The sequence below is a fragment of the Miniopterus natalensis genome, chromosome 8 (assembly GCF_054644295.1).
Source record: "Miniopterus natalensis isolate mMinNat1 chromosome 8, mMinNat1.hap1, whole genome shotgun sequence".
NCBI lineage: Eukaryota > Metazoa > Chordata > Mammalia > Chiroptera > Miniopteridae > Miniopterus > Miniopterus natalensis.
The window spans coordinates 4,500,284-4,525,289 of record NC_142088.1 but is presented as its reverse complement, the minus strand read 5'-3'; the positions used below and the strand labels follow the sequence as shown (position 1 = coordinate 4,525,289).

The window sequence follows — 25,006 nt, the reverse complement described above, 5'->3', positions numbered from 1 at the left end:
TACCCACGAAGGAGGTGAGAGCAGCCCCTTCTGGTTGACAGGAGTCACTGTGGCCAGCCCAGCCTCCTGGGCCTTCCTAGGCGAGAATGAAGGCCTTGGCTATCTGGAAATAGTTGCTGTCTTAATTGTTTAGTATCTGAGCTCTCATTGACAAATCATACAATAACCCATGTTTTATAAAAGCTAATATATAGCTAACATTGGTTAGGATATGTTTGGTTGCAAGTGACATAAAATTCAGCTCAACCTGTTTGAAACTTTAAAGGAGATTTGCCAGCTGGGTGGGCTGCCAGGGGCAGCCGCCTTCAGGGTTGGTCTGATCCAGCTGCTCATCCAGGGTGGAGATGCAGGCAGATGCAGACTTGCTGGAGCCGCCTGGCTGTAAGTGATGGGTTGAGGTCTGAGCTCAGGCTGCAGGGCTGCAAAAGCTGCACATTAACCACCACTTGGAATCATGCATGTGGTCTGGAAGGTCTGAGGCAGTACTAGAAGTAGATGACCATCCTCCACTGTAGCTGCCTGCTGTTAGCTAAAACTGGCTACTGGTTGAAAGGCCAGACTCAGATCAAACCAGCCCAGCTCATCCAGACCTAGTCAGACATTTCTTGTTAGATATGTTTTGTGTAATTTAAGTTGTGTTGTTTGGCACTTAAAAAATAGAGTAACTGCCCGACCGGCATGGCTCAGTGGTTGAGCATCGACCCATGAACCAGGAGATCACAGTTTCATTCCCGGTCAGGGTACATGCCCGGGTCATGATCTTGATTACCTGTGGGGGAGGTGCAGGAGGCAGCCGATAGATGTTTCTCTCTCTCTCCCTTTCCCTTCCTCTCTCTCTCAAATCAATAAACATATTTTTTAAAAATAGAGTAACTGATAAGTGTGTCTCTTATAATGAAGACTTATGAGCCATCACAACACCTAGAGGTGTCCTGCCTGCTCCTTGGAACCTGTGCATGTGATGAGATATCACACCTAAGGCACTGGTGACCTTAAAACAGGACGATTTACCCAGGTGGACCTGATCTAATCCTGCAAGCCTTTAAAAAACCAGAGAGCTTTTGCCCAAGCCAGTTTTGCTCAGTGGTTAGAGCATCGGCCCTCAGACTGAAGGGTCCCGAGTTCAATTCCTGGTCAAGGGCACCTACTTTGGTCACAGGCTCGATCCTCGGCACCAGTCGGGGAACGTGCAGGAGGCAGCCAATCAATGTATCTCTCACACTGAGGTTTCTCTCTCTCTCCCTTCCACCCTTCCACTCTCTCTGGAAGCAATGGAAAAAATATCCTCAGGTAAGGATTAAAACAACAACAATACAGTTTCCTCTGGACAGCGACAGAAGTCGGAGAGATTCGAAGCAGGATAGGAGTCCCTGTGCCATTGCTAACTTGAAGACGGAGGGGGCCGAGTGACCAGAAATGAGGGTCGCTTCTAGAAGCTGAGAGCAGGAAAGGAAATGCGAGTGAATTTCAGTCCTACACCCGAAGGAACTGAATGCTGCCAGTAACAAAAGCGGGCTTGGAAGAGGAGCGCGAGTTCCCGATGCAATGCAGCAGCCAACGCCTGGCCGGCAGCCGAGCAGAGGACCCGCTGCAGAGCGGAGAGGGCCGGTCCCGCCGGCACCGGCGAACACTGGACACCGGGACCTGCAGTGCAGAAATAGCGGCTTTCACTATGATGGCGCCACCGGGAGATGCCTCAGAGCCTGAACTTCCCGGAGGCGAGGGACAGATTCTGTAGGGCAAAACCACAAGACACGGTGGGTTAGGGCTTTAGGTCCTGCTTGCTGGGAGCTGCTTGTTGGAGGTGAGGTAGGGTGATTGATGAGTCATTTCTTCAGGTCCTGAGGACAGCTCAGAGGTCGGTTCCGGTTTTCCTCGGTCTGGTCTCTGGGAAAGTAGCCAGGGCTTTGTTCCACCTTAGGGCTCAGGAGATGAAACATAACTGTTATCTTTAACCTGCAGGTCCTGACCCTGTGACCATCGGTCAGGCCCAGGCTACTGGCTTCTGCTGCCTTGGGGGTTGCTGAATCATAAGGTGCCTGGTTTCAGACCCAGCCCTGCTCTACTGGTCTACATGTTGCCAGAAAAACAGAAGTAGTGAGAACCCTTACATGCTATGCAATCAACCTAGAGTAGATTAAACTGATGAAAATTAAAGACATGAGATTAACCAAAGAACTTACATGCGTATGTGCATAACCCATGGACACAGACAATAGTGTGGGGAAGGCCTGGGCAGGGGATGGGTGTGGGGTAGAGGGGGCAGTGGGGAAAATGGGACATCTGTAATACTTTCAATAATAAAGATAAATTAAAAAAAAAACACAAAAACCATCTAAGACCCAACGCTATCACAAATAAGACTGAAACAAAGCTCCATACCAAACTACCACACAGCTTGTGACTTCCTTTTGTGCATGAAAATTTTACCACACACGAGCATTAGAAAGAAAGAAAATGTGAAGAATCTCCCAGAGCAGAAGCTGGACCACTGACCTCTCTGTCCATGAAACTAAACCAGGAATCACCCACAGAAATAGCCCAAACCACAAGAACGGTGACAATAAGCCAAGGCTTTGTCTTAAAAAACTGTTGTGTCAGAGAGGAAGTAAAAACTACAATGGGACATAGTGTTGAACACAGGGTTACCACATAATTGTGCTTAAGGGGGTAACACCGATTTATGTCACTATGACTCCAAGGCTGTTTCAGGCTGGGCCTTGGCCCCAAAGCAGTGGCTGTGGACCATTGTGCAATTTAACAACCTTAAATGCATTAATTATTTTAAGGGGGGAAAAATACAAATAACTGAACAAATGCTCCCACTCAAAATTTTGGGAAAAGAACTTTAAAACAGACTAAAGCAAAGCCAGAAAAAATAAATAAAACAGACCTAACAAAGATGAACGTTGCATTTAATGAATTTGAAAGCAGTCAAGTTGATAAATTCAAAAGTAGATTCTTTAACAACAATAACAACCAAAAAGCATTGAGATAGCTGCCTGCTGCAAATTTAATAAAAGCAGAGAGAAGATGAATATAATTATGAAGTTGATGTCATTAATGCAGATGAAAATGTAAAATTATAAGAATTACAATTCTCATTTGAATATGTGAATAGATTTTTAAATCTTATTGAAAGTTATGGTTCAAATTAATAAACAAAAGAAATAGACTCTAAAAGGAAAAACCCATCTGCCTCCGTAAACGAGGAAGGATTCAAAAGCATTATCAAGCAATCACCTTCCCAGAGCCTCTGGAGACCACTGGGCAGTAAATTCTTTCAGACTCCCAAGAAGCAATTCATTCCAGCCTATATAGCCCATTTCTGGCATGGAAAACTCATCCTATGAAGTAAAACCTGGGTCCCAAGCCCAGCAAACAGAGCCCAGCGAATTTCCCTGACTCCTGCAGACTGCTGACAGCCCGAGTGCCCCTCCACCTCCTGGTCTTGTAGGTCCCAGGTACTTGGTTTCCCATTTGTCCCTAAATCCTATTACTCAATAGTCCCCCTTGTCAAAAGCAGAGCAAGCCTTCTCTTTTCAGAATTATCTCTGGGACCCTCCAAGGGGCTTATCTCCTGGATAATTCTCACCACAGCTGGACTTTGTTCACTGTCCTCCTGGTCACCCTCATTGACTTTCCGATGGATAACTGGCCCTGGCCCATCACCCTGTGCCCACACTGTACCTCCAGGGCCGCTTGCATAGCCCATGGGCATTGCTGAACAGCCGCAGACTAGAAGGCCCCGTTGGGGACCTGTTGCATGCTAGGCCTGACTCTGGGAGGCTTTGGGGACAGGGAGTGGACAAGGCAGTCAGGCCATCCTTCCCCTTATGGAGACTGTAGCTGCTCCTCCCACCCCTTCCTGAGCTTTCTCACCAGCGCCTCTGAATCTGCGCCTGAGATGCATCTCCCCTTCTCATGTCTAAGGCTGGGGGTGGGGAGTGGATCCCACAGGAGGGTTGCTTGGGTCTCTGGGGGAATGTGGCTTTTTCTGTTTTGCCACAAAACTTTTCCTTATTCAGGTTGCAGTCACTAGTGCCTGACAGAAACCCAACCCCAAACTAGCTAAAAACTAACAAACAAACCCTTTTAATGGGTGTAACACATCTCTAGGGTTTCAGGCATGGCTGGATCCATGCGTAAATGATTGCTCTTCATCGGCTCCTCTTCTCTTCTTTGAGTTGACTTGATCCCCAAATGAGGAAAGATGGTCCCAGGCAGCTCCAGACTTAGGTGGTCCTTACAACTAACACTCCCAAAAGAAAAAAATGAGTCTCGTTTCTGATATTTCTGGCAAAAACTCAAAGGATGGGTTCCCCAAAGAAAGGTATAAGTTATGAGGCAACAAAAATGATAGACTAAGCCCACAGAGCCTGAGGGTAAAGTTGACCCTCACGCTCTGCTCAAGATCTGACGCTTCCTACCCGTGGGCCCCAGGTGAGCCTTGCCCTCCACCACTCCCCTCCTTACAAGACCATGTTTCTCTTGGGCACTAGTGATCCTTCTTGCAATCTAGCTTCCATTCCTGCCCACCGAAGTCCATCAGGATTGTTTATTTGTGGTCACCCCCAATTTAATTTTTTTAAAAATTGCTTTTTAGAGAGAGGAAGGGAAAGAGAGAGAAACATTGATGTGAGAGCGTAGCATCCATCAGCTGCCTCCTGCACTCCCCTTACGGGGGATCAAGCCCACAACCTGGGCACATGCCCTGACTGGGAATTGAACTGGCAACATTTTGGTGCACAGGACAACGCCCAACCAACTGAGCCACACCAGCCAGGGTTGTTTTTTGTTGTTGCTGTTTAAAAAAAAAAAAAAGGAAGGAAATAAAAAGAAACAGGCAAAGAGCATGAGCCCCTAAAGGGACACCTGGACTTAAGTCCTGGGCCAAGGGCAGGACCTGGGCCTCGCACCCCTCCAGCTGGCTGGGTGCTCCTGACCCACAGACCAGCCGCCCGTCTAGGTTATGGATGCAGGACCTGTTGTCCCCACAGTCCTTGGCCAGCCGCATCTCAGGGGTGCTGCACAGAAACCAGTGGCCTACAGAGACCCCGAACTCCAGGGCCGCAGCTTGCTCTTGCTTCAGACAGAGCTTTCAAAGTGCTTGTGGTGTTGGAACTGCCCGTTTCCTGGCCCGGCTCCCCATGCAGGGGCTGGGCTGGCAGGCGCTGACGTCCCGGTAGACAGGGCCTGCTTTGTCCCTGGGCCCAGGCTCTGTACTCGGGACCTGTCCAGGCTTCCTCAGCTTCCCCGGGCCTCCCCTTTAGCCAGTGTCGCTGCCAGCACTGGGCAGGAAGAGCCGCACAGCCGTGCAGAGGAGACACAGGAAATCTGTGGGCTCCAGGCAGGCTTGGGAGCTACCAGGCTTCCCTTGACCTTTTGGGGAAGTTTTTTTGTTTCTCTAGTTGGTCATTTGATTTTTTAACTATTTACTGACTTTTTGAATATGTATATGTACATGGGACAAAACAATAGACAATATAACGATGAAAATCTCCTCTCCCTCCCGTGCACCCGTTACCACATTCCAGTCCCCTGCGGCCACCCCTGCCCGCCTGTGGATGCTTCCTGAGGTAGTCTGTGCCCACTCAAGCACACGTGGGGCTGTTACCCTTTTTATCTTTTACACACTTAAAAGTGAATCTGCCCGGCCGGACGTCGCTCAGCGGTTGAGCGTCAACCTGGGATCCTGGTGATCAGGGTTCGATTCCCGGTCAGGGCACATGCCTGGGTAGTGGGCTTGATCCCCAGTCGGGGGCGTGCAGGAGGCAGCCAATTGGTGACTCTCTCATTATTGATGTTTCTCTCTCTCTCCCCCTCTCCTTTCCTCTCTCTGAAATCAATAAAGATATGTTTAGAACAAACAAAAAAAAGTGAATCTGAGCCCTGGCCGCTGTGGCTCAGTTGGTTGCGCGTTGTCCCGAGTGCCAAGAGGCCATGGGTTTGATTCCCGATCAAGGGACATGCCTGGGTTTCAGGCTCAATCCCCAGTAGGGGGTGTACAGGAGGCAGCCAATCAATGTTTCTTTCTCTCCTCCTCTAAAATCAGTAAAAACTTTTTTTTTTTTTTAAATATATCTTTATTGATTTCAGAGAGAGGAAAGGAGAGGGAGAGAGAGAGAGAAACATCAGTGATGAGAGAGTCATTGATTGAGCCCACAACCCGGGCATGTGTTCTGACCAGGAATCGAACCCCGATTGCCTGGATCCCAGGTCGACGCTCAACCACTGAGCCACGCCCGGCCAGGAAGTAAAAACATTTTTTAAAAAGTGAACCTGAAAGGTCATCCCACCTGTCTGTGTGGAGTTGCCACACCCCACCAGAAGCTGCTTGGTGTTCCAGTCTGTGAATGAGCCTGATGCGCAACCAGCCCGAGAGGACATGATGGATCAGTCATTGTAACATCATCCCCATCCTGTCCCATGTCCCCGGAACTTCCTCTCTATCCAGTATGTTCTAGGCTGAATTCTGCCCGTGAGGGACACCCTCACCAGGTCTGGAAGGCTGGAGGAAGTAGAAACCATTGCACCCCTGTAGCAGCTGTGGGAAAGCCATGAGCGTTGCTGACATCTTTCCTGGGCTTCTGGGGTGCCCCCTGCAAGACCACCACTTTAGTGCAGCAGGCAGCTGAGATCCTTGGTGACAGCTTCCAGCAGCTCCTGGTGTCCTCCTGGGATCATCTGCTGTGGTCCTGCTGGCACCTGGGATCATTGGTGACACCTTCCCCGCCATCCCCTCACTTCCAGGGTCTTCCTGTCCTTTCCTCTCCCAACCCCTCCAATGCTTCTCCAAGCACTAATTCCTTTTATTAATTTCTTTCTACTCAAAATACCTAGAATGGCTTCTGCTTTCCTTATTAAACCTGGACCAATACAAACAATACTGCTTGCATGTCCTTGTGCATGCTCACGAGCGCATGGACCACCCTATTTGTAGCAGAAATTCCTACAAGTGACATTTCCAATTTAAATTTTGATAGTGCATTAGTCAGGTGGGGATGCCATAACAAAGTGCCACAGGTTGAGTGATTTAAACAACAAATTCATTTCCTCACAGTCTGGAGGCTGGAAGTCTGAGATGGAGGTGTCAGCAGGGCTGGATTCTTCTGAGGCCTCTCTCCTTGGCTTGCAGATGCTATCTTCCCGGATCTTCACATGATATATCTTTATTGACTTCAGGGAGAGGGAGAGGGAGAGGGAGATAGAAACACAATGATGAGTCATTGATCAGCTGCCTCCAGCACACTTCCCACCGGGGATTGAGCCTGCAACCCGGGCATGTGCCCTGACCAGGAATCGAACCGCCATCTCCTGAATCATAGGTCGATGCTCAACTGCTGAGCCACGCCAGCTGGGCTAAACTTCCTCTTCTTGTAAAAACACCAGTCATATCGGAGTAGAACTCCCCTAATGACCTTTTTACTTGATTATATCCTTAAAGACCCTACCTCCATATACCATCACATTCTGAGGTACTGGGGGTTAGCAAACATACTGAAACCACCTGAAACTTATTTTAATGTAAGGTACAAGGTACTAACATCGTATTTTCTCCAGGCAGGTGGTTATTCAACTGTCCCCGCACCAGTGTCTTTCCTCCACCAATCCGAAGCGCCATGTTGATTATATACTGAATTCCCAGATGCATTTGGGTCCATTTCCATGCATCCTATGCACCAGCCTATTGAGACCTTCTCAATGGTCACTTAAATGGACTCAAGTCTCTCATATATTAAGAACAAAACCAAAACCCCTCTTAAACCCCTCCTTCAATCCTATGATCCTGTTCAGCTCCCGCTATTTACTGTGACCTTCACAGCCAAGGTCCGTCTACTTACTGTGTTCCCATCTGCTGCTCACTCTGTAATCCACCGCAGTCAGCTTGGGCCCCCATCAGACTATGGTCGGGAGGAATGGGGGACTCAGGGCCATTCCTGGTCCTTTAGCCCATCTACCAGATTCTGACCCACCACAGGTTCAGTCAACGTCATCAGAAGGAACAGTACGTGGCTCAGGATACCCATTTTCAAATAGTTCCCAGTAGGGGGAGCTAGAGGTAAGTGACCAGTCAGGAGTCTGGGGTCAGGCGAAGATGCTGAACAAAGCCACATTTGCTCCAAGCTCCTGAAGAACCAGTGGAGTCTGCAGGGGGAGTGCATGGTGGTCGGTGGGAGGGCAGCATGACTCCCATCCATAAATCAGGCCCTGGGTCCAGCTACCTGCCCCAGCCTTTTCCCCACTGCCAGTTCCTCCCCCAAGTCAATGTTTGACGGAAAACTAGGGACTGTGGCCTAGTCAGGTTGACACATCAAAAGACCATCACAGTCTCCAAAAGAATATTAGTTGTAATATTGTAATACTGAAGAGAAGATGGACGATTGTCCAGTTTCACTTTGAATAATGAACACGACAGGACACAAAAGCCAGTGTTTTGGTGTGAACAAAATTTTTAATTTGTGCTTAAGAATGGAAGAATGTAACCAGCAAAACAAAGTGCATGACACGTCCTGAAAATGCATAAAGATGCAGGGGGTTTTGTGTAAGGAAAGCGCAATTCAAAAAGGCTGGAACACTTCCAACACTTGGCTTGGTTATTTCACAAGAAGCTTTTATTAAAGCATCCTCTAAAATCACCAGAGGGCCGAAGGAAAATCTCCCACTATTACGGAGGCATGAGAAAGTGTCAGGACGTGTGCACAGAAATGACTGAGCTACTGTTCTGGATGTGATCAAAAGTAAACATTGGAAGCAGTTCCCTCCTCAAATGAAGCACCGTGTTCTGGGTAGATGACATTTGACATTTTAAAGCAGGTCTTTCAGGAAGCAGCCTCGCATCCCAAAGGTGACTTCTTGCTCACGCTCTTCCTCACTACGGGCATGCTGACGCTACCGAACGACTCTTACTTTGTGAGTTGCCTTTGCAAACGACAAAGGCCATGAACATTTTGGAAGTTGTAAAAAGGTTTGCCAAATAAAACTCTGCCTGAATAGAAAAGGTTCATTCTCTGCGCAGATGGGCCTCCTGCAAAGCTGATTTTGCAAACTTATGATAAAGCTCCCCTTGTCATCACTCAATACTTTTTACGGACGTGCACAAGCAATAAAGGCTTTTTCAACATTCTGAAAGATGTTTTGTTGACATTCCTAAAGGTCATCAACTTTATCAGAAGCACGTCTATCATTGCACCTGAAAAAGTTTATCAGGAAATGGGGAAACAGTAATTTGAAGCGCTTCTCAGTGGCTTTCGAAGGACAAGTTCTAAAGCATTTGTTCAGACTGACAGCAGAAGTCTCAGTTTTTCTGAGGAAGAAAGCCCAATGCTGGAAAGCCTTTAAAGAAAAAGACTGTATCCTTGGGTTGGCTTACTTGGCAGATACTTTCAACCACCTAAATGAGATGTCTCCTGCCCTAGCCATGCACCAAAAGATCACCAGTTCTATTCCCAGTCAGGGCACATACTCTGGTTTTGGGCTCGGTCTCCAGTAGGGGGCGTGCAGAAGGCAGCCCATGTTTCACCCTCACATTGATGTTTCTCTCCTTTTCCCTTCCTCTCTAAAATCAGCAACCGTTTGTGATCTAGGAAATTTATAAGTTCTTGGTACTGCTGTCCACATGGAAGACAAAAAGAGCCAAGGACAGCCTTGCAAAGATCAAGTGCTGGGGAAGCGCTTTACCAGACACACCGGCCACACAAAGCTGAGAGCCAAGGAGTGGGAGGCAGGAGCATAGTACTTCCCAGTTTAGCAATGAAGGGAAGAGGGAACAGCTTGGTGGGAGGGCCAGGGGACAGTCTCTTTTTGAAAAAGGAAAGCTTTTGGCACTTTTTAAAGCTGAGAAACAGAGATCGAGATACAAAGAGACAGTGGGCCAAATGTGGATAAAGGGAGAACTCAAAGAACACAGTCAATGCATTTTAGTCCTTGGATCCAACTGGAATCCACTTCTGGGATTCTGCAGCCTCTCTCAAAGCATCCTGAGGGGGCTTCCTGCAGATTCCCAGGCCCTATCACTAATCTGAGGGAGAGTCTGGAGTTCAAGACCCACTGGCCTGAAGCTAATCTTCAGGCTTCCCTGACACCTCCGGCAGGTTTCCATTCTTGTGGATGTGCTGCCACCTGCTGGAAGAATGACAAAAGTAGCGACAACCATTTCCTGAAAGGGGCTGCTTTCCTAAAATGGCTGCAAAATCCTCATCCAGCCCAAACCAGAAACCAGACAGGTACCAGAGGCCTGGGGTGTTTATAGGGCTTGACCCTAGCTAGATGGAGCCCTAGCATGCCTCTCCGGCCCTCCAGGGAAGCCACCCTCCATCCTTCAGGCCACTGGAAACCCACACACTTCTGGTTGGAACTGCGAGTTAACAGGGCTGGGCTGTTTCCATCCCTTAATGGGGAGGAAGGAATAGCAGAAAGAGCCTTAACTTTCTGCCCATACTTTGGGCACAGTATCAGCATTCTTATTGGAGGTGAACACCAATCTAATGGCAGGGCAGGCGTCTTATAGCACAGGCTCTACCCTAGGAGCCAAGAACTCCTGCAACCACAGACTGCTATCAGGTCAAGCTCAAGCCTTCCTTTCCCCTGCCCTCAGCAAGGGAAGCCACTAAAACCCTCCTCTTAACAAGCACTGACTGCTGGGCCTGAGCTAGCTGCAATCCCACTTCATGCTCCTAAACAGCCAAACTGCCTACTAACCTTTATCCGATGAAAGGGAACTTTAGTTCCCGGCAAGGAGTGGGTCCCGCTGGCCGAATTTAAATGCTGACGGAATTTAAATGCCGTTTTTTAAAGGTTAAATACTCAGAAACCTAAGCATATACGTTCTTTTTTACAGGCAAAAGGAAAGAAACCATTATTTGTATAGTTGATCCTGGAAAATATATGGAGTTTGTATGGTGCTATCTTTTAAATGCCGTCTTTTAAAGGTTAATTACATTCTCAGGTTTACTTAAACCTACAGGCCTGCCAATAGCTGAGCAAAGCAGCCAGCCAGAGCAGGTACCCACTTTGGGAGAAGGCCCTACAGTCACTTTTGAAGGGTCCCAGAACGCCCAAAGACCACTCCCACTCGACAGTTTGGGAGGAATTGCCACTAATGAGATAACTTGACATGGTTAGTTCTAACTCCACTCAGCCTTAAGAGCTAAGAGACTTAAAACCATGACATGCTTGATGGGCTCCAATTAACTGGAGCTTTTAAGTCTAGAAAAATACAGGCTGCCAGTTCATTTGGTCTTGGTTTCCTTATCAGAGGACAGACCTCCCCCTAGCAGCACCAACTTTCATTGGTGCTCTTATCTATCCCTCAAAAGCAAGCCCTCTGTCCAGCTCTAAGTCCTTAGTCCTTGGAACAGGCCTGGTGGGTGGTGCTGTGCACAGGCTTCGATTTCCTCATCCCACTAGCAAACACCTCAACCAAGACGAAGTGAACTACCCACTTACACCCCTTATGTTGGCTGCACTGTAAGTTCACTGAATTCTACCAGTATTGCATTTTGATTTCATTTTAAGTAGTCTGATTAGTGAACAGGTAGTTGAGTCTACCAGCTTTTGGGGTTGGCTGTCTGGGTTCAAAATCTCAGCTGTACCATCTGGGAAACCCTTTTTCAACGAAATTCACATTAGTCCCTTGACCTGGACATCGCATTGGCCTTCAACTTTTAACACAAGTAGGGGGTAGGGAATACTTGATATATCAGATAGAATGTCTGGGTACTATACATAGTACAAAACCAAAGGCCTTTCTTGTAGTTTAACCTGAGGTCACTGGAAGACTTACAAAAAATATCAGGTCCATCTATTGGATTGGTAGTTTCCCTCCCCAGCTTCAGTCCCAAAGCTCTCATTGGTCCATTCATCCAGCATGAATTCTACTAGCTAGTGACTATTCCAGAAATCATGCTCTCAGCTGCTAAGGAGTCCTAACCAACGGGCTCCTGTCCCTCTTTCCTGAGCACTTGTCAGGACACACTAGATCCTCACACCGGCTCCAAGCAGAAGCCACAGGAGACTTCCATTTCACCAAACTTGTGACTGGGGCACTTGAAACCCAAGCATCAAGCATTTCCCCTGGGGGGTTGGGTGGACCTGAAGTGGCAGGGCTGGGTTTGTCACGCTCCACCTTCAGGGATATTCCGGGAGAAACACTCTAGGAAGTACAAGTCTGGCACCAGAGTTAAGGACTTTTAATTTGTCCCAAAGTTGCTGAAGCAAAATCATGATAAAACATTCTGCTTTCCTTTATAACCCCAACACAAAAAAAACTATTTGTAGGAAAAAAATGGTTTTGTACATGGGAAGAAACAATATAAATCCGAAACTTACAGATAAGGGTTACCTCTATCACTCATCTCTTTAAAAAGTTTATACGAATATCCAGTCAAAACCAGCAGGGTCATTGCCTTTGAAATGTCACCTAAACGGGTTTCCAAGTAGACCACAGGACTGTACTGTCTTGGAATGTCCTCAGAAGGCTCTGTCGTTGTCAGGTAACAGAGTAAAAACACCAGAGTCCTTTCTTTCAAATGGAAGAGGGAAGGACAGGGATAGAAGAAACTATTCAAACTTCGTCTTCTTTCCTTGTGGCTTGTGGTCTCCTCCTCCGCCTCTGCCTCCTCGGAAGCCGCCTCGACCTATAGGAAAGGAAGACATCATTAAAGAACAGATGCAAAGCCGCCAGGTCTCCCTTCTGTGATCATGATCACTGATGAATGCCAACCCTCTACCATCCTTACCTCCAAAGCCTCCCCGGCCTCTGCCACCAAATCCACCTCGGCCTCCTCTGCCACCACCTCGGCCTCCAAAGCCACCTCTGCCTCCGCCGCGACCCCCGAAGCCACCTTCACCCTTAGGTTTGGCCCAGTCCAAAGTAACTTTATTTCCATCAATTTCACCATCTTCCATGGCCTCCTTGGCGGCTTTGGCATCTTCCTCACTGTTGAAGTCTACAAAACCAAACCTAAAACGCCAAATGAGATGATCCATTAAAAGCAGACAGATACAGAGGGAATACAGCGGAACCTTTGCTCTCAAACTTAATTTGTTCCAGAAGGCTGTTTGAGAAGCGATTTGTTCAAAAAGTGAATTCCCTCCCACACTAGAAATAATGTAAATTAATCTGTTCCAGACCACTAAGTGATTGTTTGAAACTTCCTTATATACAGTGTCTTATGTACTGTTGAATCTACAAACACACCCTTCAGTTTTCCTACCTCTTCAATTGCCTATGACCATTTTTTTGTGAGCACTTTCATACACTTAGCAACATCAGCACATTTGATGTCTTTATGTTTTGAAATTGTGCTAATCGTACACATTTCACCAGCAACAAAAGCAAAAAAGACACAGAAACATTCACAGCACAATTCCTGAGATGAACATGGGGGGGACGGGGACGGAAGGATGGTTTAGAGGTAAACTGACTTGCAGTCTCTCCTCTGTGGCCTGAGAGATGTTTTGTCATGCTGATATATCAGCATGAAAGGGTTGTCAGGTCCCAGAACTGCAGTTTTGTTAGAAAAAGGAGACATTTTTTTCCATGAACTTGTCAACAACATAACTGTTTGAAATGAGAGATGTTCGAGAACTGAGGTTTGACTGTAAGTGCCAAAGTTAACCTCATACACTGGACAGTGAAAGTAGCCTTGCTCAATGGCAAGAGTAGCTCTCTCTGGAAAATTGAAACTGGGTTTAGTGACAGTATAAATGCCAGAATGTCTCACAAAACAGCAGAATATACCTCTAAAGACAGGAGGCAAAATAATGCTAGCTCTGTGAATTGTCTCTTCTTCTCGTGCGAATCCATAAACTGCCACAAAGCGACAGAAGGAGCTCAATGAGAAGACTTTAGATGGGAGGCACTGTACCTTCCTGCACCTTACCCTTTGGAAGAGCCTGTCTCCCGGTCAGTGACTATCCTTGCCCGGACAGAGCCATCAAACGACTCCTTCAATGTCTCCTCTGTAGTCTCCTCAGACAGACCTTTGACAAACAGAGTTTTGGATGGCTCTGGGGAAAAACAACAACAAAAATAACCCTTTACTTAAAATCACAACTCATAATGATGACATGTTGGATTTATGTTTAGAATTACTGGCCAAGAATGCTCATTGTAGCAGAACCTGAAAGTGTCTCCACGAGAAAAAGAAGGTAATCTTAGCCAACTGATGCTTAATGAAAGCAAAGGGCTTAAATCAACTGCCACCCTCAAGTCTACCTTGACCACCAAAAGCAGCTGAACTCCTTCCTGGTCTCAGATCTTCTATGGAAAGCAGGAGAACCAACCCAAACAAGAGACAGTAGACCTAAAGCAGGGAGCCCCAACCACCACACAGGACAGTAAACCATGATCAAATCTGCTGCTCAAAGCTGACATGGCTGGATCAGAACTTGACTATCTAGAGGAATTTTCTTAGGAATTTCATCAATTAGTTCTCAGATAATCAGTCATCATATCCAGTGTCATTTACTCAGCAGCAACAGAAAAAACAAATGTTCACCTCTACATCTGACAAAGTTACAGCATGGCTCTGAGGAGAGCTATGCCCCAACCACAATATACTGGTACTTTTAACTTACGGCTTCTTGCATTAGGCGATCCCCTGGGTCCTTGCAATTCCAGCCTGATTGCTCTGCCCTCAATTTCTCTTTTATTACAGGAATTTAAAGCTTCTTTCGCATCCTCGAATGAAGCAAATTCTATAAATGCATACCTGAGGATGAACAGTCAATATTTAGAATAAGTTACCAAGCTCAAGGCTCCTCTGCAATCATAGCTGATGCCACAAGCTTTTCCTCAAGCACATTTTATATTGATTTCTAGCTAAGATGATTCAGCTTGTGACAGCCAGGGAAACGTGATTATACAGTCTTATAGCCCATAAAAGACAACATTAACATACAAATTACTTTACCCTTTAGATTTGCCATTTTGGTTCTGGGGGACTTTGATAAAAGTTGCCTTCTCAAATACTTCCTGAAGAGTTTCTTCTGTTGCACTGTAGGAAAGGTTGCTTAAAACCAGAGTTTTTGATTCACCTACAAATAAGTACCAAATTAAGACCATGAAACTGGTTCACAACTTCAGTCACAGCTCTATCTTGTTCTTAAGAATTTATGCTTGGCAGTTAAAATGCTAATGTTGATGCAGATGAATCCCATACAGAGTGCCTCAATATACCGAGTACCTATTATGCAGTTATGTCCTGCTTCCTTCCATTCCTGTTACTCAGAAGTGTAAGCTGACTACTGGTCTATATCTCCCTAGAACAATATTCTCACTTTAAACCATACATGATATAAATAAAGCATAAAACATACAACAGAAGTTAGACTTGTCTATGTCTAACTTGCAAAATGATTTCATACAGCTCTCATTCAAGACAGGGGATTACCACTACAAACAGAGGTGTAACTTGCTTAGGATCTACATCTATATCCAGTCAGTCAGTCAATTTAAATAAAGTTCAAAGATGCAAAGGATTTCTCTCCATCAATCCTGGAACCCTGAAGGAAGCCTATACATTCTTACCACTCCAAGTGCTGTTCTTCCCACCTCTATGGTCTTGATTTTGACCTTTCTCTCCGGTATAGTACAGGGAAATGGATCGCCCATCTATTTCTGTTCCCTGCTTTTCTTCCAAGGTTTTCTCTGCATCAGCTTCTGTCTTAAATTCAATATAAGCAATCCTGCAATGCGGGGGGTAAAAAAAAAAAAAAAACCCACACAAATTCATTTGATTTTTAAAACCATATTAATTCTTAACACAGATGTTTTAATCTCAGCAATATGACCTTGCTTTAGTTGAGTAAAATAAAAATGTCCTATTTTATACCAATTGAATTGTTTGAGGTTTCTGCCATTTCCCACTTTTCAATTAAAACTTTTCTCCCAATACACAAGTTTGCCAAGTACTCCTAGACAGTGTGTTCACGCGGTGAGCTTACCTCACCACAAAACAATTGCTATCACTTAAAAAGCACGCACTATACACTAGGCACATTTCTTAACAGTTCATACACATTAACACATCTTTTAAAATCACTCTGAATTAAGGACATTATCCCCACTACACAGATGGGAAATTGAGGCATAAAAGTTATAGATTAATTTTCCCTAAATCATACACCGAAGAAAGTTGGATCATTTTTCATAAATCAGAATTGCATTTAAATGCCTAATATTCCAACAGACACAAAACATACCCTTTACTCTTTCCATCCTTGCTGACTAATCTGATCTCCATAGCATCTTCAAACACTTCTTTTAATTCGTCCTGAGTAACTTTATAAGGCAGATTTTTAGCCAAAAGTGTTCTTGCATCTCGATCTACATAAAAAACACAAAATGAATGGGATGGGTTAAAAGACCTTTTTTCTCCCCCACCAAGATACCGATCAGTAGAAAAGTTGTTTAAGAAATAATGTGAGATCCTACAATGTATAAGACACTCTAATAGTATGGAGACACAGCAGTGGCAAGACACAAGCTGCTACCCGGGCAGCATGGCTCAGAGGTTGAGCATCAACCTACGATCCAGGCTCTATCCCCAGTGGGAGGGCATGCAGGAGGCAGCCGATCAATGACTCATCACTATCCCCCCCCCCAATCAATAAAGATATTTTTTTTTTAAAAAGTGAAGTAGAACACTTTTAAAAAGTCATGAACACACATAAAACATGACAAAGTATATGAAGGATTCAAAAAGAATAGGGATCTGATCTAGTTCCAGTGAGGAAAAGCCTCTCTATATTAATGCAGGTGTACAGGCATACCTTGTGTTTTTATTTTCTGCTTCGCTTTATTGTGTTTTGCAAGTATTGCCATTTTTTTACTAATTGAAACAAGACCTTCCACCAGCAAAAGGGCTGCAACTCCCTTGAGACACTCACTCGACTGCAGCGGTCTGAAACCGAACCCACAACATCTCCAAGGTAAGCCTATACACCTAAACAATTATGTATTTTTAAGTATTTTAATTGATTTAGAAAAGAAGGGACAGGGAGAAACAATGATTGGCTGCCTCCTGTACACCCAATGGGGATGGAGCCCGCAACCTGGGCATATGCCCTGACTGGGAATTGAACAGGCAACCTTTTGGTGTATGGTATGATGCCCAACCGAGCCACACAGGCCAAGGCTAAACATTTATTTTTAAGTCCCTTCTTGCTTGCCTAACTCGGGAATTTTTAACACCAGCATTCAGTGTCAGGCACTGTTGTAAACATTTAACATTATCAGTACCCACAATAACCTAAAGCGGTACATACCTTTTTTACTGTCTTTCCCCTTTGGTTTTTCTAGTTTAATTTCATTGCCAAAGACTTTTAAACCAGTGAGTTCTAAGGCTTTTTCCAGGTCTTCAGCAGATTCAAAATCCACATAGCCAAACTTCCTTTAAGGTGAATAAAGCAAAGGACAAAAATTACAGGTTTTAAAAAAACAAAGAGCCACATTAACATGTATTTTAGGCACGTAACACCAATGTGATGGTGCAGGCAACGATTAAGTTAAAAAGCAGCTACTCTACTAACAAAATACAGTCAGGGGATACAGAGCAAGATACAAGTACCAAGACCTGATGCAGGTTCACTTTGAGATTGTCTTTATTAGCTATACTGCTCATAACTAATAGCTAACAAAAGAACCTGTTCAAGCATTAAGATAGGTCTGGTTATTTGGATCTAATAGTTTTAAATATATATTTTTAAGTGTATCTTTACTGATTTCACAGAGGGAGAGGGAGAAACATCAATGATGAGAGAATCATTGATCGGGCAGTTTTAAGTATTTTTAAGAATAAAAGCATATAGCAGCTTATTAAAAATTACTTTGTGCCCATCCAGCCTGCCTCAGCAGTTGAACATCGACCTATGATCCACATCACGATTGATGCCTGGTCAGGGCACATGCCCAGGTTGTGGGCTTGACCCCGCAGTGGGAGGCATGCAGGAGGCAGCTGATCAATGACTCTCATCATTGATGTTTCTATCTCTCCCTCTCCCTTCCTCTCTGAAATCAATAAAGGTATATAGATATATATAAAAAATTTACTTTGTGCTATCTCAAAAGTTAAGGGAGACTATGGAAATTTCAATTTGGGGGTTTTCCAATTTGGTAATCTAAATAACAATTCATTAATGTCTAAACTTTGAAGACACATTCATGCTTAAGAGTAAAGGGCTAAGGTTCTACAAAGGGATGGGAAAAAGCATTAGCAGACCCAGGAATACTATGGCTTAACTTCCTCATACGTACCTAGACACACCAATTCTGACATCGACAACAGCGAGATCGTTTTTAGCAAAAACATCACTGATACCCGTTTTTAATTCAGGAGCAGATTTGCTGAAGTTCAGGTTTCCAACAAAGAGATTGAAAGCCGTAGTTGGTTCTGTGGCTGTACAAAAAGTGAACTCAAGTTAATCTAATTTATAAAGTATGGCATGAACTTAGTTCCAGTATAAATTTCTATACATAGCACATCAGCATACTGCAATGTAACATCAGGTTTCAGTATTAAGTCCCTTTGTTGTTCATCACTTGTGCTATCAGGCGCCACTCCCCACAATTCTGACAAGTTACCTTCCACTTTCTGCTTCTTGGCTTCCGGAGCAGCTTTCTGTTTGGCCATTTCCTTCTTTCGTTTTCCAGGTGCTTCTTTGACAGGCTCTGAACAAGATTTCAAACAATCTGTGTCATCCATAAGTAGCCACACATATTCAAGTACCTCATTTAAATAAATCTTACACTGCCTGGCAGGCGTGGCTCAGTGATTGAGCATCAACCTAGGATCTAGGAGATAGCGGTTCGACTCCTGGTCGGGGCACATGCCCAGGCTACAGGCTCGATCCCCAGCAGGGGGCGTGCAGGACGCAGCCGAGCAATGACTCTCTCATCATTGATGTTTCTCTCTCTCCCTTCCTCTCTGAAATCAAGATATATTTTTAAAAATAAAAAATAAAACTTACAACAATATACTTCACAATCTAGCTCAGTTACCTTCCTCCTCCTCCTCTTCCTCCTCGTCGTCCTCCTCGTCATCATCCTCATCATCCTCTTCGTCGTCGTCATCGTCCTCCTCGTCATCATCCTCGTCGTCGTCTTCATCCTCAGCTGTGCTCTTGGCCTTCACGGGAACAGCTTTTGCAGGAGCTTTCTTGCCTTTGGCTGGTGCAATCTCCATAGGTTCTTCTTCAGAGTCTGAAAGAGAAGCTACCTAGTCAAAAACTCACAAGAATGATCCCCAAACCAACATTAGTTCTAGATAAACATAAAGGGAAAAATACGTAACACAACACTGTGTGCATAGCTGTTACGGAGGGAATCAACAGGTTACTTGGAAACAAAACCCTGCGCTACCCAGACTGCTGAGGTTGTGCCCCCCACACCCTTCCTCGGGGCCAGACCATCGCTCAGGCACCACCAGCACACGGTGGCGACAGAATCCGAGCACTTCTAGCCCACCCCGCGGTGCCACGGAGGGAGCTGTCTGCCCTGCCGCCTCCCCAACCTCGCCCCTAACGCACCCTGCAAAAGAGCTCAAGAACCACTGACAGAACTTACCGTCTTCCTCATCGTCCTCGTCATCCTCATCCTCGTCATCCTCGTCGTCATCATCCTCCTCCTCGTCGTCGTCGTCATCATCGGAGGCAGGAGCAGCACTGGCTTTCATCACGGCCGGCTCAAATTCCTCCTCCTCCTCTTCCTCCTCTTCACTGTCATCATCGTCGTCGTCGTCGTCGTCATCATCACTGTCATCCTTCTTCGCATTCTTGCCGTTCTTTGCTCCCTTAGCTGGGGTGGCTGCTCCTTTCTTACCAGGGGTCACGACCAGTGCTTTGCCTGGCAGGCCTCCCTTCTTGCCAGGTGTGGCTACTGCTCTGGCTGGAGTAACTGCTGCCTTTTTGCCAGAAACTGGCATAGCTGCTACCTTTTTGCCAGGGGTGACAACTGCTTTCTTGCCTGGTGTGGCAATCTTTTTTGTTGGGGAAACCATCACCTTCTTTGCTGGAGTTGTGGTAGCCTTCTTGCCTTTTTTCTGAGGAATGATAACCTCAACATTAAATAAAAACAAACATGAGTCTATTTTCAAACTCAAAAAAGGAAGCATTGGTCCCCATAAATGAGTGTTAATTCTGGCACTGCCTCTGGTTTAAGATCACATGCATTAGATATATGCTAGCCACGTTGAACTACAGGGTCATGTTACATGTCCTTCTGTCTACCTGCGAGGTCGGTCCTCATTCTCATGTAGAATGTCCAATCATAATGAACCCTTAACACTGCAGATACCACCGGACTCAGACCTGTGAATTTCTGTACCTCACCATACTCTAATCACTTCAGCTTTGAAGCAGCACATCCCAAATGGACTCTGAAAGATAAGACTGCCTGGATCCCATCTGATACTGTATGGGCCCAGGAGATTTTAAGCCTCAACTTTTTTCCCCTTCTGAAAATGTTAACAGCACCAATGTTACATGTTGTTTCAAGGATTATGAATTGATTTCTGTAACTAAAAGCTCTGTTAAGTACTATTAAACCATTTGGGGAGGTGGTACAAAGAGTTCATTAAAAGCTCGGTCTTAGGACCAAAGATATAAGTATCAAATAGGCTGGACAGTCTATCCTTGCAAAATTAATACAGATTAAAGGAGCAGTTAGCGCCATAAAAACATCATCTACATTCAAGTCACACTCAAAGCTATTTTGTTGACTACCAGTTTTATCAAGTACTGTGTTAAAACAAAACTTTTAGTTGTCTTTACAGTAAGCAACAGTAGCCAGGAGTACCAAAGTGTCATCCTTGGCACAAAGGAAGGTGGCGTTCCTCACTCTATATAACAACACAGTGACTAGTATTGCAAAACTCATACAAAGAACAGAGACCTGCTTGGAGGCTAAGAAAGGAATCTGGTAAGGCTAACCTCAGACCTGAATATAATGCTCAGCACTGCCACATATAAGACAGCTAGCTGTCCAGGCTGTTTCCTCATCTAGCACGTGGGGCTAACATGTTGAAACTGGAAGTGATTTAATACATCACCACACTAAGCCCTGCAGAGTGCACACAAGGAGGAGCCTCCATATCTTTTCTCCCAAGCTCATTCAAATACTTTCCCTTATGGTATTTTGACAGGTCAATGAAGAGCTTGTGAAACACTCAACCGTTACAACAGGACATGTATGAATGAATATAATCTTATTTTTGCCAGTATTTTCAGACACACAATACCATCTGTTTTTCCTCTCCACTCTGCATTAAATTGTACATAATTACCTCTTCTCCACTGCTTTCATCTTCTTCATCTTCTGACATTTCCTCATCTTCACTATCATCTTCTACATCCTTGGGAGGAGGAGCCATTTTCTTGGGGTCACCTTGATTTTTACCAGCCTAAAACAGACCCAATTATTAGCACAATACACCTCCCACATTTCAGACCACTCACATTTTGCCATCCTTCTTCATATACGATTCAATCATCTCCCTTTCTCAGAACCCACTTTTCATTCTGTTAAATATCACAAATTAACATAAACCAACCTTACATAGAAAGACAATTTCAAAGAGATGATCTCCCTCTTCCTGTTGCCTTCATTAAGCACACTCATTTTAAAAATTATACTTCCAGAATCTACTCTTCTATCAAGCACAATTTCTCAATACTCAGTAGCCTACAACGGGACCATTTTAATGGCTAACAACCCACAACCCTTCACCTGGGGGGTTAACTACCTTAAAAAAAGCCTTCAGTAAATTCTGGCACCTTACCCCACCACTCTCCTCTGAATTTAAATCAGGGCAACTTAAAAAAAAAATTTTTTTTAATCACATCTTGTCTTAACTATACCTCTGGCCTTACAGTTCTTTCCCAGGGAAACCCCGCCCCTTTGAGAACCACCGGGGCCACGTGGGGGCACTTCGCCAGCCACCATGTGCGTGCAGCCCGGCACAGAAAGCACGCGGCAGGGCCTCCTTCCGGGGCCCACCTCACGGCCAAGACCCGACAGGCTGCAGGCCTTCAAATGAACAAATCCCGCCGCTCGCCGCGTCACGGCACAGTCCCCCTCCGGAGACGCCGGGACCCACGCGGCACGGCCCACGTGGCGGGCCGCCCGCCGCGGCACGTGCGTCAGGAGGCGGTGCCCCGCTCGCGCCAGTCCCAGGAGTTTGGCCTCATCCCTCCACCCCGGGGCCCAGTGCCCCCTCCCCACGCTCAGTCCCTAATCTATCCCCGCAACACCTGCCGAAACTCTTCACTTCGCCACCAAGTAGCCAAAAGCCGCGAGACCTCCGCGCTAACCACGCGAGACTTCCCGCAGCATGGCGCCCTCGAATGCGCCCGGGATGGCGCGCAGGCCCTCCTCCTCGCGGCGCCGCGCGCGCGCTCCCCAGAAAACAGGCCCCGGCGTCCGTGCTTGCGCGAAGAAGGCCTCTTACCTTTGCGAGCTTCACCATGATGGCGGCGTATGACGACGGTGTGTGGCGGGTGAGTGGCGCAGATGAGCCCAGAGGAACCAAACGACGTCGATGGCGGCCGCTGGTACTGAAGAGCCGGAGCGCGTACGTTTCGTTACCAGCTTGAGCTCGAGACTGAGGCAAAAGACTGAGCCTGCCCAGTAATCGCCTCTGGAAAGACGACGACTGTGCCCGCGTGACTCAACTTCAACCAACCAGAGTTAGCACTCACCCCACTAGCCAATCGCGAATCTGTATGGAGAACGTCGCGGGGCGGGCCCGGGGTGGGAGTGGGCGGGCCAAGGCCGCGGGAGGAGAAGCTGGAGATTCCGTTTCGGCGCCCTGGGGGGGGGTTTGCTTTGTGCATGGCCGGCGCTGATTGGGCGGTGGGCGCGCGGTCCCGAAGTGCCCCTCCGCGGCCTGCGTTCGCGGAGCCTGCGCCGTGGGACGGGCATTTTTTGGCGCCCCGGGTGCCGCTCTCGCGGGCTGCGGGTGCTCGCCGGGTCCTACTCCGGAATGTGTCGGGAGCCTGTGGACCCTGGCGGAGATCCTCGACGTCCCCGTCCCGCGCTCCACGCTCAGCCTCCCGGCTGCGGGGAGAAGAGTTCGCCCCCGTTTCCCCAGCTTACGAGCCCGAGACCTAGGTTCACGTCGCCGGAGCCGGAGGCCCACCTTAGCCCAGGCCCAGAAAATCCCCTCGTCCGCCGGCGACTCCTTCCCGGGCCACGTGCCTGCAGTTGCGTCCTGGGAGCTGTTATTAAAGGCAGTCGCACATATTCGTGAGGTTTATTGTGGGCAGTGCACAGCATCATAGTTAATCTCAGGTAACCTCGGGCGCTGGGTATCTTCCAATGGGGAGCAGGCTCGGAAAGATAACTTTCTGGTGGTCACAGGGTGTTACAGCTGTGGGCTGAACGGGAAAGGAACCATGCCTTGGACCGCTCACAAGTGCTCTGTTTGGAATTAAAGGACCCATTAAATGTGGTGGCTGAGAAGCCGGTGCTACCGGATGGTCCAGGAGGTCAGAGAGGCAAGGGAAAGGTTCCCTTGATGGACGTACATAAGATTCTTTGCCGTCTTTTGCCAGTTATTCCTGTAGGTCACTGGGGACAAACTGAATCGGTGCTGAGCTTAACCCAGAGCTCTTGCTTCAGTTTAGAGCTTGCCTAGGATATATCCTGGGCATCTGGTACCTCATTGTTACTACAAAACCAGTATACCTTCAGCTATGACGATATTTCCCCAGCTGAACTGATGTTCAGAATCACCTCTGGAGAGTCTAATTAGAGAGGTCTGGGTTGGAGCTCAGTATTTTGTATTTTAACAAAGGCCTGTGGGGATTCTTGTGCGCTATCAAGTTATTTTGCAATTACTAGTACACTCCCAGGAAACCCACAGCTACCCACTGGGGCTCTCTGATCAGGGAGGAAGCTGGGGCCAGTTCAGTGGTCTGCACCCTGCTTTCTGAAAATCTCTGGAGAACCCCCGAGAAGGTTCACATTTTGAACTCTGGGACAGGGGCTAAGAGGACACGTGCTGGGTAACAGGATAGAAAGAACAGCATGAGCTAAGGCGTGGTGGAATAGATCCTGGTGTTTCCAAGCAGTCTGGCACAGAGCAAACCTAATGCACTCATGGGAAGAGCCTGGAGAGATGAGCAGTGGGCATGATCAAGTGACAGGGACAGATTTTAGAAATACTGGCACGGCTGGCTCCTAGTCATTCAGATCTCTTAAGAGGACTTCCCCAACCCAACCCAATGAAAGGTGCCACCCAGACTCCCTATCACATCACTCTAAGTTTTATACAGGTACTTATCAATACCTAGTATGTTTCTTAGCTGTTCATTGTTGGTTTGATCCCTCCCCAGCCATGAGAACACGGACTTTGTTCTCTGCTATATTCCTGGAGCCATGGCGAAAACTCTTTGTTAAATGAATGAATGATGTAAAAGCAGCAGTGGAGAGAGAGCCAGTGCAGCTTAGTGTTCAAATGCCTTGCTTGGATCAGTCTGTGATAGGAAAATAGTAAAGTGCAATACTCATAATACCTACTAAGTTCCAAGCACTATTCCAGTCTTTTGCATATTAATTTATTTGCTCTTCAAAATAACCTTTAAAAAGTTATTACTGTTTTACAAAAATAGGGGGGAGGGCATAGAGAGGTAAATTAACTTGCCTAGGGTAATACAGCTAATACGTGGAGGAGCTAGGATTTAAATCAAGACCTTGTTCTGTCATCACAGTTTCTTTATAAAATGGGGATTATAATAATTCCTGCCTCTAGAGTTGGTATGAGTGTTAAGTGAGATGCTGTATGTATTTTTTTGAGGGCATATAACAAGTCCTTAATTAATATTAGTCATTGTTATTACTGACAGACTTGGTGACTTGAATAGGGGGAGAAGGGATAACCTATTTCTATCATCTGTTATATGCAAGGGTATGCCTAAGTACTAAGCATAAGGCAAAGCTGGGTCAGATCCATATCCTCAAGGGTTCTAAATCTGAGAGTTTAGAAAGGAAGCCATGGGCTTC

General features: G+C 46.3%; 1 protein-coding gene and 3 non-coding genes across 5 annotated transcripts; all 4 read right to left on the bottom strand.

Annotated features, from left to right (window-relative positions):
* Nucleotides 1-12,176: 12,176 nt before the first annotated feature.
* On the bottom strand, nt 12,177-22,610 carry NUCLEOLIN (nucleolin multifunctional protein). Of its 2 annotated transcripts, none has more exons than XM_016204676.2 (14): nt 22,452-22,610; nt 21,288-21,404; nt 19,571-20,045; nt 19,007-19,207; nt 18,590-18,676; nt 18,263-18,404; nt 17,275-17,399; nt 16,210-16,333; nt 15,536-15,693; nt 14,919-15,042; nt 14,584-14,717; nt 13,887-14,013; nt 12,741-12,964; nt 12,177-12,638 (listed from the first exon to the last, which is right to left on the bottom strand). In XM_016204676.2, the coding sequence occupies exons 1-14, from the start codon at nt 22,467-22,469 to the stop codon at nt 12,562-12,564; spliced, it is 2,133 nt and encodes a 710-aa protein (XP_016060162.2). In that variant the 5' UTR covers nt 22,470-22,610; the 3' UTR covers nt 12,177-12,561. The 2 variants fall into 2 exon arrangements, with proteins under 2 accessions (XP_016060162.2, XP_016060161.2); XM_016204675.2 differs by having other exon boundaries at nt 19,571-20,060; nt 22,452-22,609.
* Nucleotides 13,717-13,850, bottom strand: LOC148092544 (small nucleolar RNA SNORA75). The gene has a single exon (XR_015714928.1). It is a non-coding gene; the product is annotated as a small nucleolar RNA SNORA75 (small nucleolar RNA).
* On the bottom strand, nt 14,383-14,463 carry LOC148092543 (small nucleolar RNA SNORD20). The gene has a single exon (XR_015714936.1). It is a non-coding gene; the product is annotated as a small nucleolar RNA SNORD20 (small nucleolar RNA).
* Nucleotides 18,485-18,554, bottom strand: LOC148092542 (small nucleolar RNA SNORD82). The gene has a single exon (XR_015714930.1). It is a non-coding gene; the product is annotated as a small nucleolar RNA SNORD82 (small nucleolar RNA).
* Nucleotides 22,611-25,006: the final 2,396 nt, after the last annotated feature.